General features: G+C 38.9%; 2 protein-coding genes across 7 annotated transcripts in view; one reads left to right on the plus strand and one right to left on the minus strand.

The window, feature by feature from the left end:
• GPSM2 (G protein signaling modulator 2) overlaps positions 1 to 8,099 on the plus strand; it is a 30,146-nt gene extending 22,047 nt beyond the window's left edge. For both annotated transcript variants that reach the window (XM_062582156.1, XM_062582157.1), the window contains 7 exons: positions 937 to 1,045; positions 1,298 to 1,427; positions 2,037 to 2,107; positions 4,124 to 4,300; positions 5,171 to 5,333; positions 5,473 to 5,690; positions 7,443 to 8,099. In XM_062582156.1, coding sequence (XP_062438140.1) covers positions 937 to 1,045; positions 1,298 to 1,427; positions 2,037 to 2,107; positions 4,124 to 4,300; positions 5,171 to 5,333; positions 5,473 to 5,690; positions 7,443 to 7,607 — 1,033 coding nt within the window. In that variant the 3' untranslated portion in view covers positions 7,608 to 8,099. The remainder of the gene's footprint in view (positions 1 to 936; positions 1,046 to 1,297; positions 1,428 to 2,036; positions 2,108 to 4,123; positions 4,301 to 5,170; positions 5,334 to 5,472; positions 5,691 to 7,442) is intronic.
• Positions 164 to 22,011, minus strand: CLCC1 (chloride channel CLIC like 1). 5 transcript variants are annotated; one of them, XM_062582160.1, is made up of 12 exons: positions 21,922 to 22,011; positions 20,898 to 21,038; positions 18,578 to 18,673; positions 17,522 to 17,629; positions 16,642 to 16,863; positions 15,263 to 15,403; positions 12,732 to 12,825; positions 11,502 to 11,599; positions 11,271 to 11,417; positions 10,357 to 10,650; positions 9,631 to 9,877; positions 164 to 5,315 (listed from the first exon to the last, which is right to left on the minus strand). In XM_062582160.1, exons 2-11 carry the CDS (start codon positions 21,027 to 21,029, stop codon positions 9,650 to 9,652), a joined length of 1,560 nt encoding a protein of 519 aa, XP_062438144.1. In that variant the 5' UTR covers positions 21,030 to 21,038; positions 21,922 to 22,011; the 3' UTR covers positions 164 to 5,315; positions 9,631 to 9,649. The 5 variants fall into 5 exon arrangements, with proteins under 5 accessions (XP_062438144.1, XP_062438142.1, XP_062438145.1 ...); XM_062582158.1 differs by having other exon boundaries at positions 20,898 to 21,078; XM_062582161.1 differs by lacking the exon at positions 21,922 to 22,011 and adding an exon at positions 21,276 to 21,728.
• Positions 22,012 to 22,398: the final 387 nt, after the last annotated feature.

The following is a 22,398-nucleotide window of genomic DNA, read 5'->3' on the forward strand; positions in this document are numbered from 1 at the left end:
GTAAGCCCTGAGAGATTGTTTAATGTATATGACACTTAAATCCTGTTACTTTTTAGCTCTGCTTTTTTCTGTATGTGACATCTGAAATAATGTGAATTCCCCATGATGCATTTCCCCCGATGGGATCCAGTTTATGAATGGAAAAAATGTACTCTTGAAGGTATTTCAGTTAATGAGTCTGGGGTGAAATATCCCTTTATTCAATTTTATTACAACATCGATGAGTGACGGTTTCCACATCTTTTGTCAGTATTTTCTTTATAAATTAAAAAAAAACAGGACTCGACTGTAGTAATTTTGCAGAGCTTTTCCATGAATGAGCAACAGGGGGGAGGGAGAAAAATAAGTCCACTAGCAAATAATGCTTTTTTTAAAACCATAATTTCTGAGTTTTTCTGTAACATTGGTGTAACATTTTGTTAAATGCAGTTCTTCTAACTCAGTAAACAGAGTATGTGAATAATAAGGGATATGCTCTGAAGAAAAGTAAAATAGGCTATAATATATATATATATATATATATATATATGTATATATTATATATATATATTTATATATATGTGTATATATATATTATATATATATATTTTTTTATATATGTATATATTCCCCTCCTCTGGGTGACAGGTATATGATCTAAGGAACTATTTGCTATATATATAATGCTTGCAAAACTGAAAAGATGAGTTGTGTGTGCTGTGAGTTTAAAAATCGAAGATTTGATGAGATTTGTTCACATTTACGCTTATGTCCATATCACACTACTTTAATTACAGATACTTTAATTCATCAGTGTAGGTATAGTTTCTGATGGGAATCTTAATTTTTCTTTGCACAGCCATCATATGGTGGTAATGTTATGAAAATCTGACCCCTAGTGTTCAGACAGTAATGGAAGATGTGCTTGAAGCTTTGCTCTTTTCTGAATTTTTGCAGAATTGGCCAAGGAAGAGCATGCTGGAGTTTAGGGAATGCTTATACTGCTCTGGGAAATCATGACCAAGCAATGCATTTTGCAGAAAGGCATTTGGAGATTTCAAGGGAGGTATGATATTCACACGCTCACTTACACTGACTGCTTGATTTCTGCTCTCACTGCAGTGATTGCTGTAGAGGGACGACCATGCATGCGATATTGAATAATGGAATAGATTTTGAGTAACGTCTTAAGTGGCTGACTGCAGTACTGCCAGCACAGTTTTCAACCAGGGATTTAGAGGGGAAGATACATGCTTCATATTTACATATGTTTACATTTTATCAAGGTACTAGATCTACTTATTTTATTTGGCTGCAGGTAGGAGACAGAAGTGGAGAACTCACTGCTAGACTTAATCTCTCAGATCTTCAAATGGTTCTTGGATTGAGCTATAGCACAAATAACTCCATGATGTCAGAAAACCACGTGGCTGACAACAGTTTGAATGGTATGTGTTTGTTTATAGAATACTTTTAACAGTGAACTTAAGAAAAAAAATATCCGTTTGTATTGTTAGTTGCTTTCTTCTTTTGGCAGATGAAGGCACAACCTTCAGATGGTTGTATATGCATCTTTTTTTCCCTGTGAGCAAAAAAGATTTCTTTGTGTAATGGCTATTTTTGCAATATTGCAATATTTTTTTGGAGGATTTGCATTGTGAATCACAAGTTGCTGCTTAGTTCCTTCACATGAATAATCTTGAGATTCTAATATTCTTCATTTTTAATGGGGGAAATTTATCTACTTGCTGCCAAATGTCTTTTCTTCCTGCCATCTTAGCAACACCAGGCTTACTATAGAAGTTGGTTCATTTGATGGTTCATAGCTCCATGGTCCTTCTCTGAGTCCCCTGAAAGCACTGCTTATGTAGCAGTGTGAGTTTTTCAGGCTGTTTGTACTAACAGCTATTTACTCTCTGCTGGTAAGTTTAACTGCACCATTTTGGAACTCAGAATTGCTGCATCTTGGAGCTTAGATGAATACAAAGAGAGTCCAGCTTTGAAGGTAACACCATAAATCTTAATGATAAAAGGATGAACTTGTTTCTTTCTTCAAGGTACCAGAACAAGAGTCGGACGCCGTCACAGTATGGAAAACATGGAACTTGTGAAATTAACACCAGAAAAGGTTGGCATTTTTTTCTTCTGTTCTTCCAGTACGATTGCAATGAAATGTTTCCCAGGGTTTTACTCTAAGTTACGAATCGCTATTATTATTTGTGTTCAAATGACAAGATAGTCAGAAGTTTTGTACTTAACCACTTTGAAAGAAGTCAGCAGAACTTTGATGTGTCATTTGCATCCCCTTTAATTTAGCTATCTTAAGAGTTAGGTGAAAACAGTTCTGACAATAAGATATGACAAATAATACTGTTGCCAGGTAAGTAACAGTTAGCATCTTACATATATAATGATTAGTGGAAAGCTTGCTTTATTCCCTTCAGGAAGAAGAAAGAATAGGGACCTGCAGTGTACAGCAAAAGAATTCTTTTCATCTCCTTTTAAAAAGTGGCTTGAGGTTTGCAGCATAAAAGTGATTCACAATTAAATGTCATAAGCTTTAGCTCAGAGAGGTGCTTTGAACAATTTTTCTTTGGCTGCAATCATTTTATAGACACTTAATGTACAGGTAAGTGTTTTTCTTCACTTTGGGATTTCAACCCACCTTGCAAGCCATTGTTTCAACACCTATCTTGAATAAAGACTCCATTCCAAAAATGCTGAACCTGAGTCACAGATAGGGAAAGTGACTTCTCCCAAGTCACAGACATCTCTCAGGGCTGGGAGTTCCTGATCCTCGTCTTTGTGTGAATCTTGAGAGACTTCCTTTAAATTCCATCTGTCTTTAAAAGGTAAGCTTACCTTTTAATGTAGATGACTCTACTGGTGGACTGACATTGCTATTTCTGCCTCCATATTGGGATATCCGATTCCTATCTCTTCAAATGATAAAAAAGCCTGTCATCATGTTTATCACACAGTAAATTAAATCTTCTCAAAGCTTACATCATGACAGTTGGTACAGCTGAAGTTAGCGCTAACACGCAGAGCCTCTTTGGGCACTGATTTAAAGTGAGTCTGGGTTTTATTCCAGACTTGTTTCTCTACAGGGACCCTCTAAGCTGTTGGTTATTACTTCCTGTATTTTCTTACTGAATCTCTTTATCTGTCTGTGTTATCTTTCAAAATACTGTGTGTGTGACAGTTCTCACCCTAAATACACTAAAACATTTCATGTGGATTTTACAATGGAGTATTAACCTAGTATTACAGCTTAGCTTTTAGTAAAGGCTTTTTTCAAGATCCTCCTGTAGTATAATCTGGACACTTATTCCATGAATATTTCTGTTATAAAACAGAATGCATGGCTCTAGCATTCTGGTTTGATTGTACAGTACAGTCTTCCCTTTGAGCTTAAGCCTTTAAAGGTAATTCCATTTTGGCAGGCAGCACTGCTGACTAGGATTTATGCTTATAGTCACAGTTTCTGATGCCGAATCAAGAAAAAAAAGTGTTTTTCATGCAGTTATTATAGAAGATTGTCTTTTGTAGATTATCTCTTTTGTGGATAACTATTTTAGAAAAAGTTATGTGAAAGCTGGTAGGTTGATAAAGTCAGACTGTGCTGGCATTCTTCTCACTCTTCCTTTTCAACCTGTATTGGGAATTCTGTGTATATAAAGGACTCGATAAAAGGTTGGCTGAGTATCTGCTGAATACAAAGTTTTGCTCCACTCTCCCACTTTAAAGCCATGGATTTTTTTCAAGTGTCAGAATGTCATGTGGGAACTGCCACCTGTACCTGAATTTTAGTAGTCATCTTAACTACATTTGCTACATCTCAATCAGTAAGAAAAACAGTTCTAACTGCTTGATTATATATACCATTTTATCACTCTTAATCCATCAAGCATCCCACTGTGGTTCAGTTAAGAGACTGATCAATAACAACAGTACTAACCTGCTTCAGGTAAATAAGATCTCCAATAATCATATGTCATGTGATACAATTTTTAACCACCTAGTGGCTGGATAAACTATATAATGTAAAGCTGCTTTACTTTGGGAAGAAAAAGAACCAACCATGACAGGCATCAGTGTAATACAGTTAAAAGGGTTGATTTCATGACTCTTGTTTTCTTAGGTTCAGAACTGGAACAGTGAGATTCTTGCTAAACAGAAACCACTGGTTGCCAAACCTTCAGCAAAGCTGCATTTTGTAAATCGACTAAAAGGTAAAAAGTACAAAACCAGCACCTCTTCGAAAGTTTTGCAGGATGCCAGTAATTCTATTGATCATCGACTTCCAAACTCTCAAAGGGTAAGTTTGGAGATTATAGCTTTTAATATAGATACCTGCAGGAATGTGTTTTCCATAATTTTCATCAAACAGATTTTAAGTTTTATTTATTTGTTTACTTAATTTAAACAATGTCACTCAGTGAATCGATGCAGAATCTGCCATTTTTACAGATGTTTCATGGAAGATGGTACTTAGAAAAAGTTTTTCTACTATTAGAATGTTTTTTCTCCCAGTAGACTTTTTAAAGTTTTAGGAAAGCTGGCACATATACTTTATTTCTAAAATCTCTCTCAGGACATGTTTTTCTAAACTTACCAAATGCTGTTTTTTTGACACCTATGCCCCTGTCAAGCTTGGCTGAAATTGGCCAGTGGATTTTTTTTATTTTTTTTTTTTTTTTGATAAAAAAAATTTTATAGGTCATTGCACTCCTTACAGAAGTCAGTTAAAATTAAAAAGAATTGCATCATTTGATCTGAATGATAGAACCATCTACCTGAGGAGCAACTGAAAACTGTTCACTACTGTTGTTTTCTTTCCTCCTTGGCATTTGAGTTTTGGTGCCTTAGTAGCTGAGGAGAAAATTCCTGAGGTAATGATAAGAGTACCTGTTCTCTCTGTTTCAGAGAATTAAATGTTTCTAATAGATTTTACCTTTCCAAAATATTTGTTATATTAGCATTTCCCACTACCTTAGGATAAATCTTGATCTTAAAAAAATGGATGACTAAAATACTAGTGTTTAATAGTTACTCAATCAGATCAATCAATAGTTACTAATCAGATACTCAAATATAAAACATTGTTGGAATGAAACTACCAAATGGCTGTCCTGTTTTTAGGTGCTGCTGAGTTCAAAATACCTACTAACTTTTCTATCCTCTTCAGAAAAACAATCGAGAGACAATGGCAGATGAAGGGTTCTTTGACTTGCTGAGTCGATTCCAGAGTAACAGGATGGATGATCAGCGATGCTTCTTCCAGGAGAAGAACAGATTCTCAACTGCTTCAGTAGCCACATCCTCTACTCCACCTAAAACAATGAGAAAATGTAATTTTTTTTTTTAACATCTGTATGTGACTTTAGTTCCTCGCAAATACAATTTAAAATAGTATTTGCGAGGAACAAGTTCCCTACTGTGGTAGGGAATTTATTTCTAGCCTGATGTTTTTTCCTCTTCCTTCCTCAGCCTTTTCCACTTCTGTGGTCTCACCCCACACCGATGAATTTCTAGATCTGCTTGCTAGCTCACAGAGCCGTCGCCTAGATGACCAACGCGCTAGCTTTAGTAATCTACCTGGACTTCGTCTTAATCAACGGAACAGCCAGTCAGTCCTGGGTCACTTAATGGCAAGCAACAACAGAGAACTGGATGATGACTTCTTTGATATACTGATAAAATGCCAGGTAAGACTTAAAATTCTTAAGATTGAGTCTTTCAGGCTTTGATTTGTGTATCCTGCTGTTTAATTTCTTCAAGTAATCTCCTATGTTTATCACATGTTTTAAGATATAAATTGGTTGCTGGGATAGGGATGTAAAGGAAGATCCAGAAATGATTCTTTTAAAGATTTTTTTTCCAAATTATCTAGTCTTTAGCAAGTATAAATTGCAGCCTGTATACCGTGTTTACCACTTAAAGTAACAAATGATGAACGGGAGGGATGCTGAAAAGATGAAAACAAGTGAGGTTACTGAAAGGTATAAGTAAAATAATTGTAAAAAGAAAAAAAAAGCATTAAGATCGAACTTGCTAGGTTTCCTGGTGTATCAGATGCCTTCCTAACTTATCAAATGAAACAATTCACTGTTACATTTTTAGTTTTGATAATGATTATTATTCCTGTTATGGTACACTCAAATAATAGTTTGTAGTAATACAGAAGTGATGTGTCTGATTACCAATTAGAGTATGCTATAACCAAAGACAACTAGGGAGTTGGAATGTTACCTGCTGGGGTGGTAAGGATCTCAAAGTACAAAATTCAGACACAAAGCTTTTCAAAGCTAAGTAGGTTACCTAGGGTGGGGAACAGAATCTGATGTTGAGTTTACAGTGATGGCGTTCATCAGTCTGATGAAACAGCAACTTGTCTGTTTACTGCTTTCAGGCAAAGAATCTCTGGATTCACTCGATAAGATTTTCAGTCTTATCTATAGCAGAGATGTAATGTCTGATGGTGCTTATTGAGATAGGAATAGAAAAATTTAACCCTCTAGCATCCATTACTGATGTTACTGCTTTAAAGAGTGGCAACAAAGTGTTGTTGACCTCTGTATCGGTGTGGTAGAAAATACTGTGTCTTAAAGGTGACTGTTCAAGTCCCATCACTTCTTTGGGTTTGCAGTGTTCACTACACGTTTCTGAGGTGAATGTGTACCTCTGCAGTGGGCCAGGCATCGGCCTGTTAGTGCCAGAACATACTTGTTCCTAGCTGAAGGGAAGGAGGAATGGTAGATGGCCGCAGTCCACAGCCAAAGCTAGTCTGACAGGCTGGTGCTTGTAAATCTCACTGTGAGGGGGCTGCTTCATGTAGTGCGCACAGAAGCTATCTCAGATGCATTATACAAAGCGGTCTGTAACACTGCGATTAAAATGTACCAGAATCTTCTAAGGAAAAAATTCTCAGTACTGTGTTTCCAAATCTGACAGCAGCATAGCTATTTTTAGTCCCTGAATAATGAAAGAAAATAAGTGAGAAAGCCCTAATTCTGTAATTTGCAGGACAGCTTCTAAGAAAATAGTAAGAATCCTAACCTAAAGAAAGAACAGAGCTGACTGAGTGATAGTACAGAAAATATGGTTGTCCTCTGACATATCAGACTAGAAACACAAAGTAGCAATGCTAAAATTCTTCTGGTCACTTAAATTTTGCTCCACACTGTTAAGGACAATTAAATGAGGACAGTAATTTCAGACACTGCTGGTAGATGGTTTTGATTGACTGTTTTAGCTACACTTTAGCTACATCTTTAACCTAGTAATTTCATTTCAGAAAGATGGTCTCCCTGCATAGTCAGCTACTTGAAACAAAGCTTACAAATTAAACCTTTGTAATTGTTTTACATCTGAAAACAAGAACTTCCAGTAATTTTTCGCTTTTAATATTCTCTTATATATCATGTAAACATGCAAAGCTTTGCTTGGTTTCTCTGTAGGGTTCTAGACTGGATGATCAAAGATGTGCTCCTCCATCATCTGCAAAAGGACCGACTGTACCAGATGAGGATTTTTTCAGCCTCATTTTACGATCACAAGCTAAGAGAATGGATGAACAAAGAGTGCATTTACCCTCGAGTATAAAAGGACCAAATTCTAGCTGAGAAAAGTAATAGGCTGGCTCTGTACAGTAACATTTTATCTATCATTTTTGTTTGCTGGGAAAAAAAAACATGCCTTTAAAAAAAAAAAGAAAGCAATTAGTAATTTTGTGTCCTTTTTAATTATTTTTGTATAAATAGCAGCATCATCCTCACTGACCTGTAGTTAAAGGTAGAGCTGCTGCTCCTGTTTGTAGTTGGCAGCTACTTTTAGCAGTGTCTGTTGGAATTACTGACTACTCTATCTCCCTCTTAACTGTCTGTAATCTTTTACCATTAATATGAACTTTCTTCTCCATCAAGGTACTCCTGTTACAGATGTGTGGACTCTACTGGTATCTGTCTAGTGTAAGATCTAAGTTTATATATTCTTTTTAAGGAAAACTTGATTTTTTCCCCTCTAATTTGTACTTCCCTGGAAAAGGTCCTGTTTTCTTTTATACTTTTTTTAAAAATAAAAATAATTGAGAAATAAATAGCCTCAGTACTTACTCAGTCTGTCTTTGTTTCTTCCAAACTGTGTTCCTGCAGTCAGTTTTTATGAAAAAAATCACTTTTTAATTAGCTAGTTTTAATTCTGCTTAATTCAAAAATATGCTTTTAAAAGCATGCTTGGCTTATTATTGTAATATTTAAGTATGATGAATGATGGAGGAAACAATCAGAATAATTTTTTAAGAAGATGTACTTGTTTGTAAATAACAGGTGTCAATGCTGTCTATAGATTATGGTACATTTCCACCACCAATAGCAGTCCATTCACCTGGGAGTTACCAGGTTACTAGGAGTTTAGCATGGACTGCCACGGACATCAGATAATTCCTGCAGCCGGAGAATTTCAAGTGTTGCAAACAACAAACACATCTATACTTCCTATTATCTGACCCCAGCTACTTTTCCTTCTGTTGATAAGGTGATGTGCTATGCTGGGTTATTTTGGGGAAAAATAGCTGTAACTTTCAATATCCCCTTGGATAGATACCTATCCTGATGTGGTTTTTAGCCCAGAGATGTGATGGTTTTTTAAATATGGGTATCTTGAGTTAGAAGTCACTGACTGTAACAGTAGAGGCAGAAAAATTGTTAATTTCAAGAATTTATAAATGATGTGATCTCCATTTTTAAGTGAGCCCCACCCCCCATCCCTGAAAAGAATCTAGTTTAGTTTCAAAGTAAAACAGCTTTTCAATAATAGCTAAACAGATAAAGGTTCCACATAATTCAAGCTACTCTACAGTTACTGAAAACTTTACACACATTTTTATAACTTTTTTTAAAGCATTGAAAATTGATTTTTACTGAAACGTAAACTGTCCTTCATATGCTTATAGAGAAGTGCCAGCATGTTCCTCCAAAACCATGTGCTGTCATCACTGTAGCAAGCTGATCTTTCTTTAGTATCTTTTCTTGAACGTTTGCTATTCCTTGCCCAGCTATGAATTGCCCTAAGAAAACTGGTATAACATCAGTTTCTTATTCCTATGCAAATTATTAAATTATAAGACAATGATTAAGATCTGTCAGAACTAAGCTGACAAGGAGCAATTCTACCTACTTAAGACTGATTTTAAAGAATGTAAAACACAGTGCTGAGACTTTTATATAAAAAAGAGCTGTAATTAGTCTGACTCTATTGCAACACTATTATGTGAACAACAGCAGCTTTGAGCTGTTTTACAATTATTACCTGAGTAGGCTAATGTTTGCTTGATCACAGACTCTTAATGTTTCCTCATCATAAAATATCTAGTTTAATCTATTTAGAATGAGCAGTAACATCACTTTGATGTTGTCATGTTTGTATTTAAGTTATATAACATAACCACTTACGTTTATAGTATCTTTCTTAATAAGGACATTTATGTAAAGCAATCATGTATATTCAGTCTCTCAGTTTAAAACCTTACAGCTATTCTTCCTATTGCTCTGACCAAAGATGAGTACTCTCAGCTTACTGATGTCCTATTTTCTACATTTGAAAACAAGCAAGCAAGCATGTGACAAATAAAGCTTAGCCAAAACTTACAGCAGAGCTTGGAGATTCCTCAGTCTCCTTCCTTTGATTCACATGACCTGCTCTCTTTCTTGTCTTCAGCTGCTCCCACTGTAGAACTTTCCCCTTCCAGGTTTTTATTAGAATTGCAGTTTTCACCAGCCTCTTGCTCTGCTTTGCCTGTTTGCTGCTTCTGCTGCTCAAGTGCACGCTCTTCAGTAAGGCATTCAGCTGTGATAGTTGCTAGTCTACGAACTTCAGAATCAGTGTTCAATCTATTCTGTAAAAATTAATAATAAGCTATTAATCAAGCAATCAGAAGTGACAGTATCCAGCACTTCAGGAATATCTCAGCTCAAGGGGCAAAACTCCTGATGATTTTCTCACTTTAAAGGATAATTGGCAACTTTTTTTCCTGGGGAAACTGTACATGGAAATAAGCACAATCTGGAATATAAGTCAGTTTTGAATATATTCTGTAGTTCACAGAAGTTGTTTAATTTAAGTAAGTAAGTTTTTTACTATATAGTGTTCTAATTAAAAGTGGTAGTTTCCTGCCACTGTTAACCATTGTCTAGTATTTTTCCAGAAGAAAATATGCCTGAAACAATCTACCTGTTGCCCTATAGAATAGTCCTATATACTTCCTTAACTGCTCTCCCCAAGCTTTGGATTAAGCTTGTTTCAACATGTTCTGGTAGATGATGCTCAAGTCTAGTAAATTTAATCCAAGCTCGAAGGCCCCCTAGACTAACATACACTGGGTTCTGGTTTGTGAGACTCTTCTACTTGCGTATCTGGATCATTGCTTGCGTGGAAAACGTCAAGGCTTTTGCTGCTGTTTCCAGGTCTGATACAGGCATCTCCTCTGTCATAGGGTCCTTTATTTACATGAGGAATCTTCCGTAAAGGATAGTCATCTGAATCCCTCTCACTATATTGCCTAAAGTCTATTTTTTCCTGCTGTCCATCAGGTGGAGGAAGCATTTTCTTCTGAGAGGATGTTAAATATCTTAACATAGACACTGATGATCCTGCACCATAGCAGAAAGCCTGGGGAAAGGTGGGGGGGGGGGGAACAAGAGAAAAAAAAAGGACAAAGACTCAAACATTTGCAGCCTACAGTTTTCACACTAAGTTCAAAGTCATACTGCTGAAAAACACTGAAGGAAAAGCTCAGGTGGTCAGAATGGTTACAGTGAAATTCAAGCTGTCTGCAGTCTGACTGCACTGCAGCAGCTGCCAAACTGTACTTTGTCTTTAGTGTTACAGTAAGGAAGATGCTGAGGCTCCTAACTCAATGCTTTCTCATATAAAGCTCAAATTACATGCATCGCTGTCTAACAACTATAATTACGCAACAGGTAGAAACTGAGCTGGAAATAAACTGTCATACAATCTAGGATCTTAAGCTTTCTTAATATTTTATTCCACATGGGAAGTGTGTAATAAAAATAAAAACTTGCCTATTTTTAATAACAAAATGAACTGTTACTCTAATTGTCAAGAAAAAAATCCCTTGAACTCAGTATATTAGGAGGATTTAATCTGGTCTAACAAATCTGTTCAGTAGTACAAATAATACAAATATTGTATGATAATAAATACATTTAATTTACAAAATAATTACTAGTAAAACTGGTATTTAAAATATAAGATAAATGCATACAAACCAGAACAGCTAGAGCCATCATGATTAGTACTGGAACCTGCAGGAACATTGGTATCTCCTTCATGAGTGCTTTGATGAACTCCCCAATGCCTTGTCCTACATGCTTCAAAGGCTCAGTTACAAAGTTGGTGAAAGTAATAGCCAATGCCTAGAAAAAATATAAACAGAAAAATAGTGTTATCGCTGATTTAATAGAAACATGAACAATCTCATTATATCATCTGGTGTATACCTTTGTTGGTGGAACCAGCAAAATAGGATTTACTAGTAGAGTTTCATAGTACTTCTGGCAGGGATCATCCTGAAATGTCCACTTACTTCGAAGCCATTCTATAGTCAAAGCAAAGACATGTTTTACTGCTTTTTTCATATTTTATAACACAGTAACAAGACAGAAAATAGCATTTCCGTTACAGATGGAACAGAACTCTTCTAGATATGGTTCGAAGCTCAGATTTATTTCTAAAAATCTCAAATTAGGACAGCAGTGTAGCTTATCCAGTCACAAGGAAGCAGAAAGGAAATGGAAAACAGAAATGAAAGAGAAGGAAACGAGTTTTTTTCCTCCATGTTCAATCAAAAAAGATCTCTTTAATAGCTGAACTTAGTTCCTAGAAGCCTCAGAAAAAAACTAAGCAAGCCCAGCCTGTGGAAACATTATCGTTTGGCACATTTTCCCCACAGTCACTGAAACAGAAGTAATTGTCAGTGCTACTACTCATATCTCAGGCTGCAAGCTTTTCAAGTAGGCTTAAAAAAAAAAAAAAGTATTTGACACAGTATTTTAGTTACAAACAAAAAGTCTTTCTCCTTAACTGAGACTAAGTTACAAACAAATAATTTATGACTGAAGTATTTCTGCAATTTGGTTTTTGTAGAGTCAAACTTGAAATTTCACAAAATACAGCAACAACAACTAATAAATTCCAGTGGAAAGGCAGTAACAGGTACTCATAGGAGTTTCCACCATTAATCTTCCTGATATGATACTCTATGGGCTAATAAAAAAATATTCAGCCATCTCCATAAAATAACAGAACTAGGTGAATAGTTACTGACCAGATTTCTGAAGCCTACGTATTCACGTTTGGAAGATGAGAAAATCTTTTTCTTGAGTTCTGCCTTCCTCTCTTTAATAAACTGTGCACTGAATGGTATTGAAGGCGAGTAGGGGGAACACTCATGGGATGAGAAAAGACAGTATGTTAAGTAGTAAGGACGAAAAGTAACCCCACGGCATGCTCTAAACATCATTTTGGTGGATCATCTCTCCTTCAAAGGCCTAGAAAGGAAATACCTGTAGAATGGAAAGACAATCTAACCTCATATATTACTAAAGAGATGGTTCAATACACTTACTATTTATGAAGAAATTATTTATGGGATGTTACTACTGACTTGGCAAGTTTTGAAGGTATTGCAGTCTTAAAAACTACTGCAAAATAATGAAACAAATATTTACCAATGAGACTTCCACTCCAGTCCACCTTCTCAGCACAGACATCATCAAACTGCCCCACTTTGGCAACTTCCGCCTGATGTTGTGCAAAGGCCACCTGCAGAAGAATCAGAATTACTTGTAAAAAACAAAGGTAGAGCTGCTGTCATCTGTAAGACTTTCTAAAATTTATTACAAATCTGAAAAAGCAGATCTCCACGGGCTGAACATATTATGAAGTTTCTGACTGTGAGGAAGGCAGTCTTCTGGTGGATTGAGAACTGGCTGAAAGGCAGAGCTCAGAGGATTGTCATCAGTGGTGTGGAGTCTAGTTGGAGGCCTATGGCTAGTGGTGTCCCCCAGGACTCCGTACTGGGTCCCATCCTGTTCAACTTCTTCATCAATGACCTGGATGAGGGTACTGAGTGCCTCCTTAGCAAGTTTGCTGATGATACCAAGCTGGGAGGAGTGGCTGACACACCAGAGGTCTGTGCTGCCACTCAGAGAGACCTGGACAGGCTGGAGAGTTGGGCAGAGAGGAACCTCATGAGGTTCAACAAGGGCAAGTGCAGAGTCCTGCACCTAGGGAGAAATAACCCCAGGCACCAGTATGGGCTGGGAGCTGACCTTGTGGAGAGCAGCTCTATAGAGAAGGACCTGGGAGTGCTGGTGGATGACAGGTTGACCATGAGCCAGCAATGTGCCCTTGTGGCCAAGAAGGCCAATGGTATTCCAGGCTGCATTAGGAAGACTGTGGCCAGAAAATCGAGGGAGGTGATCCTGCCCCTCTATGCAGCTCTGGGGAGGCCTCATCTCAAGGACTGTGTCCAGTTCTGGACTCCCCAGTACAAGAGAGACATGAAGCTACTGGAGAGAGTCCAGTGTAGGGCTACAAAGATGATCAGAGGGCTGGAGCATCTGCCCTACGAGGAACAGCTGTGAGAGCTGGGCCTGTTTAGCCTGGGGAAGAGAAGGCTGAGGGGGGATCTCATCAATGTGTACAAGTACCTGAAGGGAGGGTGTCATGGGGACAGGGACAAACTCTTTTCAGTTGTCCCATGTGACAAGAAGCAATGGGCAGAAACTGAACCTCAGGAAGTTCTGCCTGACCGTGAGGGGGAATTTCTTCCCTGTGAGAGTGACGGAGCACTGGACCAGGTTGCCCAGAGAGGTTGTGGAGTCTCCTTCTCTGGAGATCTTCAAGTCCTGCCTGGATGCAACCCCGTCTACCATGCTCTAGGTGACCCTGCTGAGCAGGGAGGTTGGACTAGATGATCTCCGGAGGTCTCTTCCAACCTTACTGATTCTATGATTCTTCAAAAGGCACTGACTGCTTCCATCATAAAAACACTCCTGCCATCAGCCATGTCTCTTGAGACAGTGCAGGCAGCTAACGTCCAGCACATCTTGACAGCCCAAAGTCACAGCTCAGATCCGCCCCCACTCAGATCCTTCCCTCCCATTCCCAGGGCACAGGCTGAACCTGACCTAACACTATTCACTCTTGACAGGTGTAATCATCTGGGAATATCTGTATTAAAAAAAAAAAAAAAATTGCTACCTAAACACACTATTAAACAGAGTTAATTCCCAGGAATTTCGTGGAACCAGATAAAACTATCAAGATGGCTATCTCTTTGATTTATTCTCCAAATGGTGTTTGAATTACCTAAATACCCAACTTGGATATCAAAGATATAAATTTAGGGCAAAAGCAGCTTGGTACCAAGTTACCTTAAAATATGTTTGGTTTAGATGGAGGGAGTGAGAGAAGACAGACTGCTATCATGAAATTACTAATTAAAACATTGGGACATTTCTCTATCTTTAAAAATAACTCATATTAATACACCTATACTCATTGTAATTTTGCCTTACAACTGATAATAAAGAAAATTATTTTGTTTTCTAGTCAAATCATCTTTAATGACTCACACTAAGTCCTTCCCATGGCAGTCCGCTCACGTTCAAAGGCCACCCTAATCTCTGACACTCCACTATTCCTGGTCTGTTAAATCAAGTGTTGCAATGTTCTGAAGAACTGCAATTAAGTTCTGATGACAAGATGTGAGGACCTAGATTTTGTGTCCGGACTATGACCTAAAGGGATAAATTCCTCCTCATTAAAACCAATACCATTCTACAGTCAGCTACTTTATGACCATTAACGAAGCATTTATCTCTGGTACATCAACAATTAAATATACTTTCAGCTAGTGAATCTTTGAAGAAATAGAACACAAAAAATCAGCATTTTTTTTCCAGAAGACTTTTCTAACAAGCTGCTTTAGTCAGAGTTTATGTTTCTGCAGTTCTGAAGTTGCAGTTCTACTGCTTTGAGTGTTGTGCACTTCTGCAGCAAGACAGAAGTTGGCAGGGTTTCTTTTGTTGTTTTTTAAACCTAATAAACCTGTCAACCGCAAAATAAAACTGTCAACCCTTTATTTACTTTGAAATCAATTATTGTTTTATATAAACTAAACAAGGAAAAACAAATTTCTGATAACTGTAAAAATGTTACACCTAAAGCAGGTTAGGATTTCGGACCAACTTACCTTATACAAGTAAAGCCAGTTCCATGCAAAACTGATCAGAAAACTGATTAATAAAACACGCTTTAGCTGAGTAACCCAATGAATACGTGTCCAGAGCTCAGTGGCTATGATAATTACAATGCACACTAAACATAAGAGGATCTGAAAAAAAAAAAGCAAGAAGAAATATGATCCAGATTTGAAATTTCCCAGGCTTACTGCAGGGACACATAAAGGGACTTCCAGTTTTTGCTTTTACTAGGTTCATTTACAAAAAACAGTTGAGGGACTTTTTCCTTGTTTTTACAGCACATCTGCTACAGTATATTTTTAAAAAAAGGGGGGGGAGGCAGAAAAAATTTATAGTATTACCAGTGGTCATTCCTATCATAAACTGATATTACAAATGCTGACTTCTTTGTTAGGATATTTAATTCTTTCTTTCTTATGACATTTGTCACATTACCTACCAAACTTAAAAATTAAAGAATTTTAATCATTCCATGCTGTAGAAGCAGAATGCCTGGTATGAAATATAGAACCAATGCTGCCAGTGCCTGGTTAAGAGAAAAAAACACAGTTTAAGTAATAGCAGCAAGATCCTAGGGAAGCACTTTACAGCCTTCTTCCGTGTACAGACCCCTAGCAGCAAAGTTAAGCTACCGATAACAGGTTTGGTTTCCATGGACCGCTAGAAACTACACAGGCTACTTTCAAGACCCTTTTAGCTAAAATATCTAGGCATATTCTGAATTTTCAAGATTTATTTGGAGAGTTTCAGCATATTATAGATCCTCAGTTTAAAACTATTTAAAGCCTTTGTAATTCTGTTTTAGAGAAGTACGACTTCTCATACATGCTCATGCTCTCTTCTTTCAAGCATTACACAAAATTTTTCAACAAAATGCATGAACAGATCTAACCTATAAAATCTAAGGCCTCAAATATATACTTGTTTCAGTATGAATATATATTCCAGTTCTTGCTGAAATCAACAGCTCCAACATCTATTTGAACAAGAGACAAATCTGGAAAATTGACAGTTGTACTGTTAAGTGATCAGAAAATAGTCTAATGGATCACGTAACATACAAAAAGGAAGAAAAATGAAACAAAAAAACAGTAAGCATACTAGATATCCACAGAAAAATAAAGCTACAAGAAGAAAAGACTGCCCCAAGAAGAAACAAGTTTTAATTTTTTCTTCAAGTGAATATATCACCTCCACCCTCAGGGATCAAGAAACACCAGTAGCGACTCCCTGTAAGCATGATTGGAAGAACTATTTTATATGTGCAGTTAAGATGGTAACACTTACTGGCTAAACTTGCACCAAGAAACTAGAGAAAACGGTAATCTTAAAAAGAACATCAACAAAGCCCCACACCTCTCTCTCTTACCATAAACATATTATATGGATCAATTCCAAAAGTGTCTTCAAATCTCCAATGCCAAGCTTTATAATCATGGTGCTTAAAATTGATCAAAATATCACTAAGCGCATCATCCACAGCACCCGACTGCCAAGTATCCTCATTGAGAAACCTGAGGATCTCCAAATATGTTTGTTTTGTAAGGATGATCTCAGCATCATAATGCACTCTATCTGTGTTCTCCTTGGGCTGAAAGCAAAACAAAACAATGGTTAAAAGCTGCCTATTTGGAAATAGATGCAATAGAAGAAATTCTGTATCTCTAGCCAAAATCCTGATTATACACTCTGATTATTTACCAACATCTTTTTTTGTGACCAGGCTGCAGGATAAAGGCCATGGTAAGGGAAGCGCACTACAGCTCTGTCATCTTTTCTGAACAGAAAAAAAAAGAATCTCTAAAAGATATTATAATGAAATAAGTAACAAGGCAATTCTTTTATGTCAACTGCAGTAAACTCCTACTTTTGGACAAGTGAAAGGTCTAAAACAAAACAAAAAATCTGACTCTTACAAACTTAGTAACCATTAACATGAGTTGAACAGAGTATTACTATAGCTGCATCCTATCAATGGATATTTAAACACGTATTCTGAACTCCAGTAATTTTCTTTTGGATGATTTACAGAGCAGGTGGCAACTGTGTCCCTGAACAAATTCTAGTAACTCTTTAATAGTAAAGTTGGACGCACATGCTTGTGTATCATTTTTTTCTTTACAATTCAATTCCCTTCGTTTTAATTTAGAGTAGGCCAGAATAATTAATCAATACTTAATAACAGTGAAAAATACATAAAGTAGTAATTTGAATACTAATTCATTTTTAATCAGTCTTCAAATACTTACAAGACCAAGTTTTCCAGCTTCATTTAAAATCTTATTCAAGTATCGCTTAAAAATATAAAAGCTGCGGCTTTCATGCGATACGGTATTCTTCTTCTCACATTCTTCAACCTGCAATGTAAATACACTTAGTTTATTCACACGTTGCCCAAATCAGCTGGTTTGAAAGAAAAAAATACCAATGTGTTTAACAAATGATTACTAGAGGTTTATTTCTGTAGTTCAGCAATTATCTTGGGATTAACACATCAGAAAAAAAAGGTACACACAGTACCTGAAAAGTAAGTTTTTTTTTTTTCATTTTATTTCATTACTTTTCACAGGACTGGCCACTATGGAAGATTTCGGATGTGTAAATGAAGTAGTCTGAGCACTAACCTCAGTAGGACTAGAACTAAAGATCTAGATCTCCTTAAAATTTAAGTTTACAACAGAAAAAAAATGAAAAAAAAAAACCCTAAGCAACTAAAATGACGTTAAAACTACATTTCATGCTAGGTGTCCAAAAGGCTGAGGAAAGTAGGAGTCCTCGTAGCTACATAAGCTTCACTGCATCTTTCCAACCTCAAATAAAGAAGCAGTGTGGATCTCACAGCAGCTTCTGAGTGCTGCCCAGTGGGCTTCACTGCTACATGAAATCCTGATACACTACGGTCCTGCCACAGATATACTTTTACTCCCAACCCACTCCTTTCAAATCTAACAGATTTGAACAATTTGAGGGGATGATCAGTTTTCTTAGCTTTTGCTGGATGGAGTAACACAACATTTAAATTGCCAACACTGAACAGAAAAATGCAACTCCTACCGAATTCTGTTACACTAATACAGTGTTTGGAGAAAGAGAACTTGCCAAAGCTAACAGCAACTTAGAACTGGGTTCAAATCCCTTTCAGTCTCCCCTGTGAAGTTACATAAAGAGGTTCCTCTACGTAATGCACGGTCTCTCATAAACTATACTAGCAATCCACCTCCTCTACACTATCCATTGACTCTGTATAATCAGAAAGCACAAGCCACAGAAAAGGTGGAAAAATATTCTGAAGTTACGTAACAAACCTTTTGTCGCAAGGCATCTACCTCTCTGGAGCAACCTGGTAAGTTTTCAGTACCGACTGTATCCATAGTCATAGCCTCAGAATCACGATAGCTTACCTAAAATTATGTAAAAGAAACATGTTTTTAAAATCAAGTTGTACATAAAAATTTGATCAATATACCTGGTTATATTTTTACAGTCAGGTCATTTAAAAGGAGGTAAAAACTGAGTGCTGGTCTTTGCTAATATTCACTCTAAGTTATTCCAATTGCCTCTCTGTTATTTTAGGCTCCAAGATGATGACGGTTTTAAGCTCATCTAAATCTATGCTCTCAAAGAGTGAGGTTTCACCCTTTCCTTCCCAATCTGCTCTTCCCCTGCTGTGAGGGGAAGCGATTGTGTGAGCCACACACGCAGTGCATCAGAGTAGATAACTGGACTGGCTAAAAACCGACTCGGCAAGGAACCGGTCAGTTTTCAGCCAGGTAAGATTCTCCACCCAGCTGACCACACAGCTGGACAGACTGAACATAAACACAAAAGTATGCTCTTGGTTGCCTGCCTTTTCTTTCATGTTTCCTCTTCACTCAGACAAAACCTCCCATTTTGTCCTCTACAAATTGTTCAGCTGCAGTTTCAGCGGTGCTTCTACACCAACAGGTATGCACACGGAGGACTCTCCAAAAGAAAGTACAACTTTTCAGAAATCAGTGAACTCATGCTAATTTGGAGTTTTATTTTGAGGGTTATGCTGGCCCACACAGCCTGTCTGCCTAGTATCTCTCATTACAGAGCAGAAGAGAAATCTTAGAAAGGATTAATCCAGAACAGTCTTTCTTTTCCTCTAAGATGCAACTCTATTCTCATTGGAGGCAATAATAAAACTCCTAAGATTTTTGATAAAAGCAGATCTGACAAAGATATCAATAGTCTAAAAAGAATCCTCAAGGTATATATCCAGGGCTAAAAGCCCTCCTTCATTAAATATGACTACTGGCTGACTGATTACAAATATCTGATTACAGTAACTATTGGTAAAACATTTGTATTACTTACAGACCAAACAGAGAGAGAGTCAACAGAGGAGTACGTAACACACTAATACCTTGTTCCCTCAAGCTCCTGAAGCTTGGGTAGCAAGTTTAAAGCCTCCAAAGCTTGCTGCTGAATTTTATGGATGCTAATGAGTATCAGGAGGTTGACTTGGGGCAGAGAGAGGAGGAACACAGTGGAGAAATGATGCAGTTTGCACATTCGCATTTAAGTTCCAGAAAATGAGTTTCTAAAATATGTAAAAATTTACTATTCAAGACTGCAAAACCAAACTTGAGAGCTGAAAAATGCCTGTGCAGCAATAGTTCACAGTGCCATATACTGACACATATCATGGTATAAATAACATGTCTCTCATTTTTTTTTTAAATATATATTTATGTATTTTTTATACATACATATATATATATATATATATATATAAAAATATCAGACAGCCCATCCCTCAAATGAGGCAGTCAATTCACTTTGTTAAAACTAACTTTTCAGTATTTCATGTTCTTCTCAACGTTCATGAATAACTGAAAGCACAGCATTCAATCATTCTTCCAAACTTTCTTTGGAGAACACCAATGCCCAGCACAACCCTATCAGTACTCACACACACCATGCTCGTTCGTAATGCTCTCTCAACCACTGAACTGGGTTTGTTCCATATTACTGGGGAACTGGATAATTCAAGCCAAAAGTAACCATTAATTTGAACATCCCAACTTTTATCAGTCAGGAATTTAACTTTCAAAGTATTTAGCAACATGAGAAATTAGCAACAGCTGGTTCACCCAGCACTTCTGCCCAGGGAAACAGCTGTGGAGCCACCACCAGTCAAGAACCACTTGTGAGAAGCTAAAAAGCATGGCTCCTGTGACTTACAAGTGTGAAATAGAAACTTCTTAGTAAAAAGCAGTAAGCTAATTATCTACAATAACATAGTTCACCATTAAAGCAGCTGAATTCTTTCTCTTCCAGTTCTCTGCTTCATTTAACTCATGCTCACCTACGTGACATCGGCACTATACAAACAGCTAACAAATAACAGCACCCTTTACTACCCAAGTCAGCATTTTGTAAGGCACAGAGTAAGAAAGCTGTATTTTCTCTTTCAATTTTTAACAAAAAACATACTCTTGTAAAGTTGCATCATAATCAGTAAACATAGAAGAATTATAAGATAAAAAGCCCATAAATTTACCATTTTCTAACTTCACAATTTTAAGGGCAGTTTTTTAACAGGTTTTAGCAGGAGGATTACATGGGGAGAGAAAAACATGCACGTGCTTTTTCCACCTTGTAAGGCCTTCTCATCGTTCCTGAGGCCGCATCGTAATTGAGCATATCTGTGGGGTCAATCCACTCATCATCTTGCGCTTCGCCACTTGCCATCAGCAAAGCTGCCCACAGTACCAGGGCAAGCAGCATCCTGTATCACTGAGTACAACAACGCAGGATCAACGCAGGATGAAGAGGGCTGCATGAAAACTGAAACAATCTTAGAACACGAAACAAGTATTTCCCAATGTTGTTTAAAAACCCAGTACTCCGTAAAACAGCCTAATCTTGTTTCAACTTTTTCCAAATAAAATGCTGGTAAGAGCAAGCAATGTGTAAACAGCATTGACTAGCTAGGCTATTCTAGCTAACTAGAATTAGTAGCAGAGATACTACCTGAACACAGTTACAAGTATGATAAAACAGCCCAAAATTCCCCTAGACTTCAAGATAAGGCAATGCAGTATGACTACAGCGATCCATCTGGCAAATCCCGTAGAGAATGACGAAATGTTGCTGCCTTCACTGCGGTGATCTCAGCAGCGCACGTGTTAAGTATACCAGCTCCGCTCCTGCAAACGCCGGATCGCGCCCCCGGTTCGGCCCGGTTTTCGCCGGCGGCGCTGCCGCTCGGAGGGACCCCGAGCATGCCGAGCCCCAGCTCCGACGCCTCCTGCCCAGCCGGACGCCGCCGCGTCCCGCGGCTGCTCAGGCTGCGAGAAACCGCTTCTTTGTTCACTTGGGCCCTCCAAACCACGCAGCGCTACTGCGGCTCTGAAAGAAGCGCGGCCTGCCGGCCCCCTCCCGAGCCGGGCCCGGCCGGGCCGGCGCCCCAGGCGGCCATGACGCGCCTCGGCCGGGCCTCACCCCGCCCCCGCCAACGGCCGCCAACGGCCGCCAACGGCCGCCAACGGCCGCCAACGGCCGCCAACGGCCGCCAACGGCCGCCAACGGCCGCCAACGGCCGCCAACGGCCGCCAACGGCCGCCAACGGCCGCCCGGGCACGCGCCGGCGGCCCGCAGAGGGGCGCGGCCCGCTTACCCGGCCCGCGGCCGCTCGGCGCCGCGCAGGGAAGCTGCTCCCGCCTCACAGAGGCCGCGGCGCGGCCTGGGGCGCTGCGCGCAGGGCGGCCGGCACGGAGCCGCGCGGCGCAGCCGATCTCGGTGGTGCCCGCCCCGGCTGCGCTCGGCGCCGCCCCGCGCCCCGCCCGCCCGCCGCCGCCGCCGCCTCCCCCCGTCCTGGCGCTGCGGCGGGTACAGCGCCAAACTACCGCCGGGAAGGGCTTCTGCCCGACAGCAGCGGCGCTGCCGGTGCCCCGGGGTAATAAAGCCGCGGGCAGGCGGAGCGAGCTGCGGCCGGCTGCAGGCAGGGGCACGACGGGAGCAGCGGGAATCCTCACCCGCTCCGGCGCTCCCCTCCGGCGCCTGCTCCCGCACGGCGCTCGGGTCCGGAACCGCCGCCGCAGGTCCGGCCCTTCCCCTCTTTCTCCTTCAGGTTTCCAAAAATGCTTTGCTAGGC

Source organism: Rhea pennata, chromosome 8, assembly GCF_028389875.1.
Source record: "Rhea pennata isolate bPtePen1 chromosome 8, bPtePen1.pri, whole genome shotgun sequence".
Taxonomy (NCBI): Eukaryota; Metazoa; Chordata; class Aves; order Rheiformes; family Rheidae; genus Rhea; species Rhea pennata.

What these genes read in the sequence shown, in the direction of transcription:
- CLCC1 (XM_062582160.1), bottom strand. Translation starts at nt 21,029, where the DNA reads ATGCTGCTTGCCCTGGTACTGTGGGCAGCTTTGCTGATGGCAAGTGGC. An exon ending in AAGCTGGAAAACTTGGTCTT is followed by an intron (nt 16,864 to 17,521) that starts GTAAGTATTTGA and finishes TTTTGCTTTCAG; the next exon opens with CCCAAGGAGAACACAGATAG. An exon ending in TGATGGCTCTAGCTGTTCTG is followed by an intron (nt 10,651 to 11,270) that starts GTTTGTATGCAT and finishes ACCTTTCCCCAG; the next exon opens with GCTTTCTGCTATGGTGCAGG.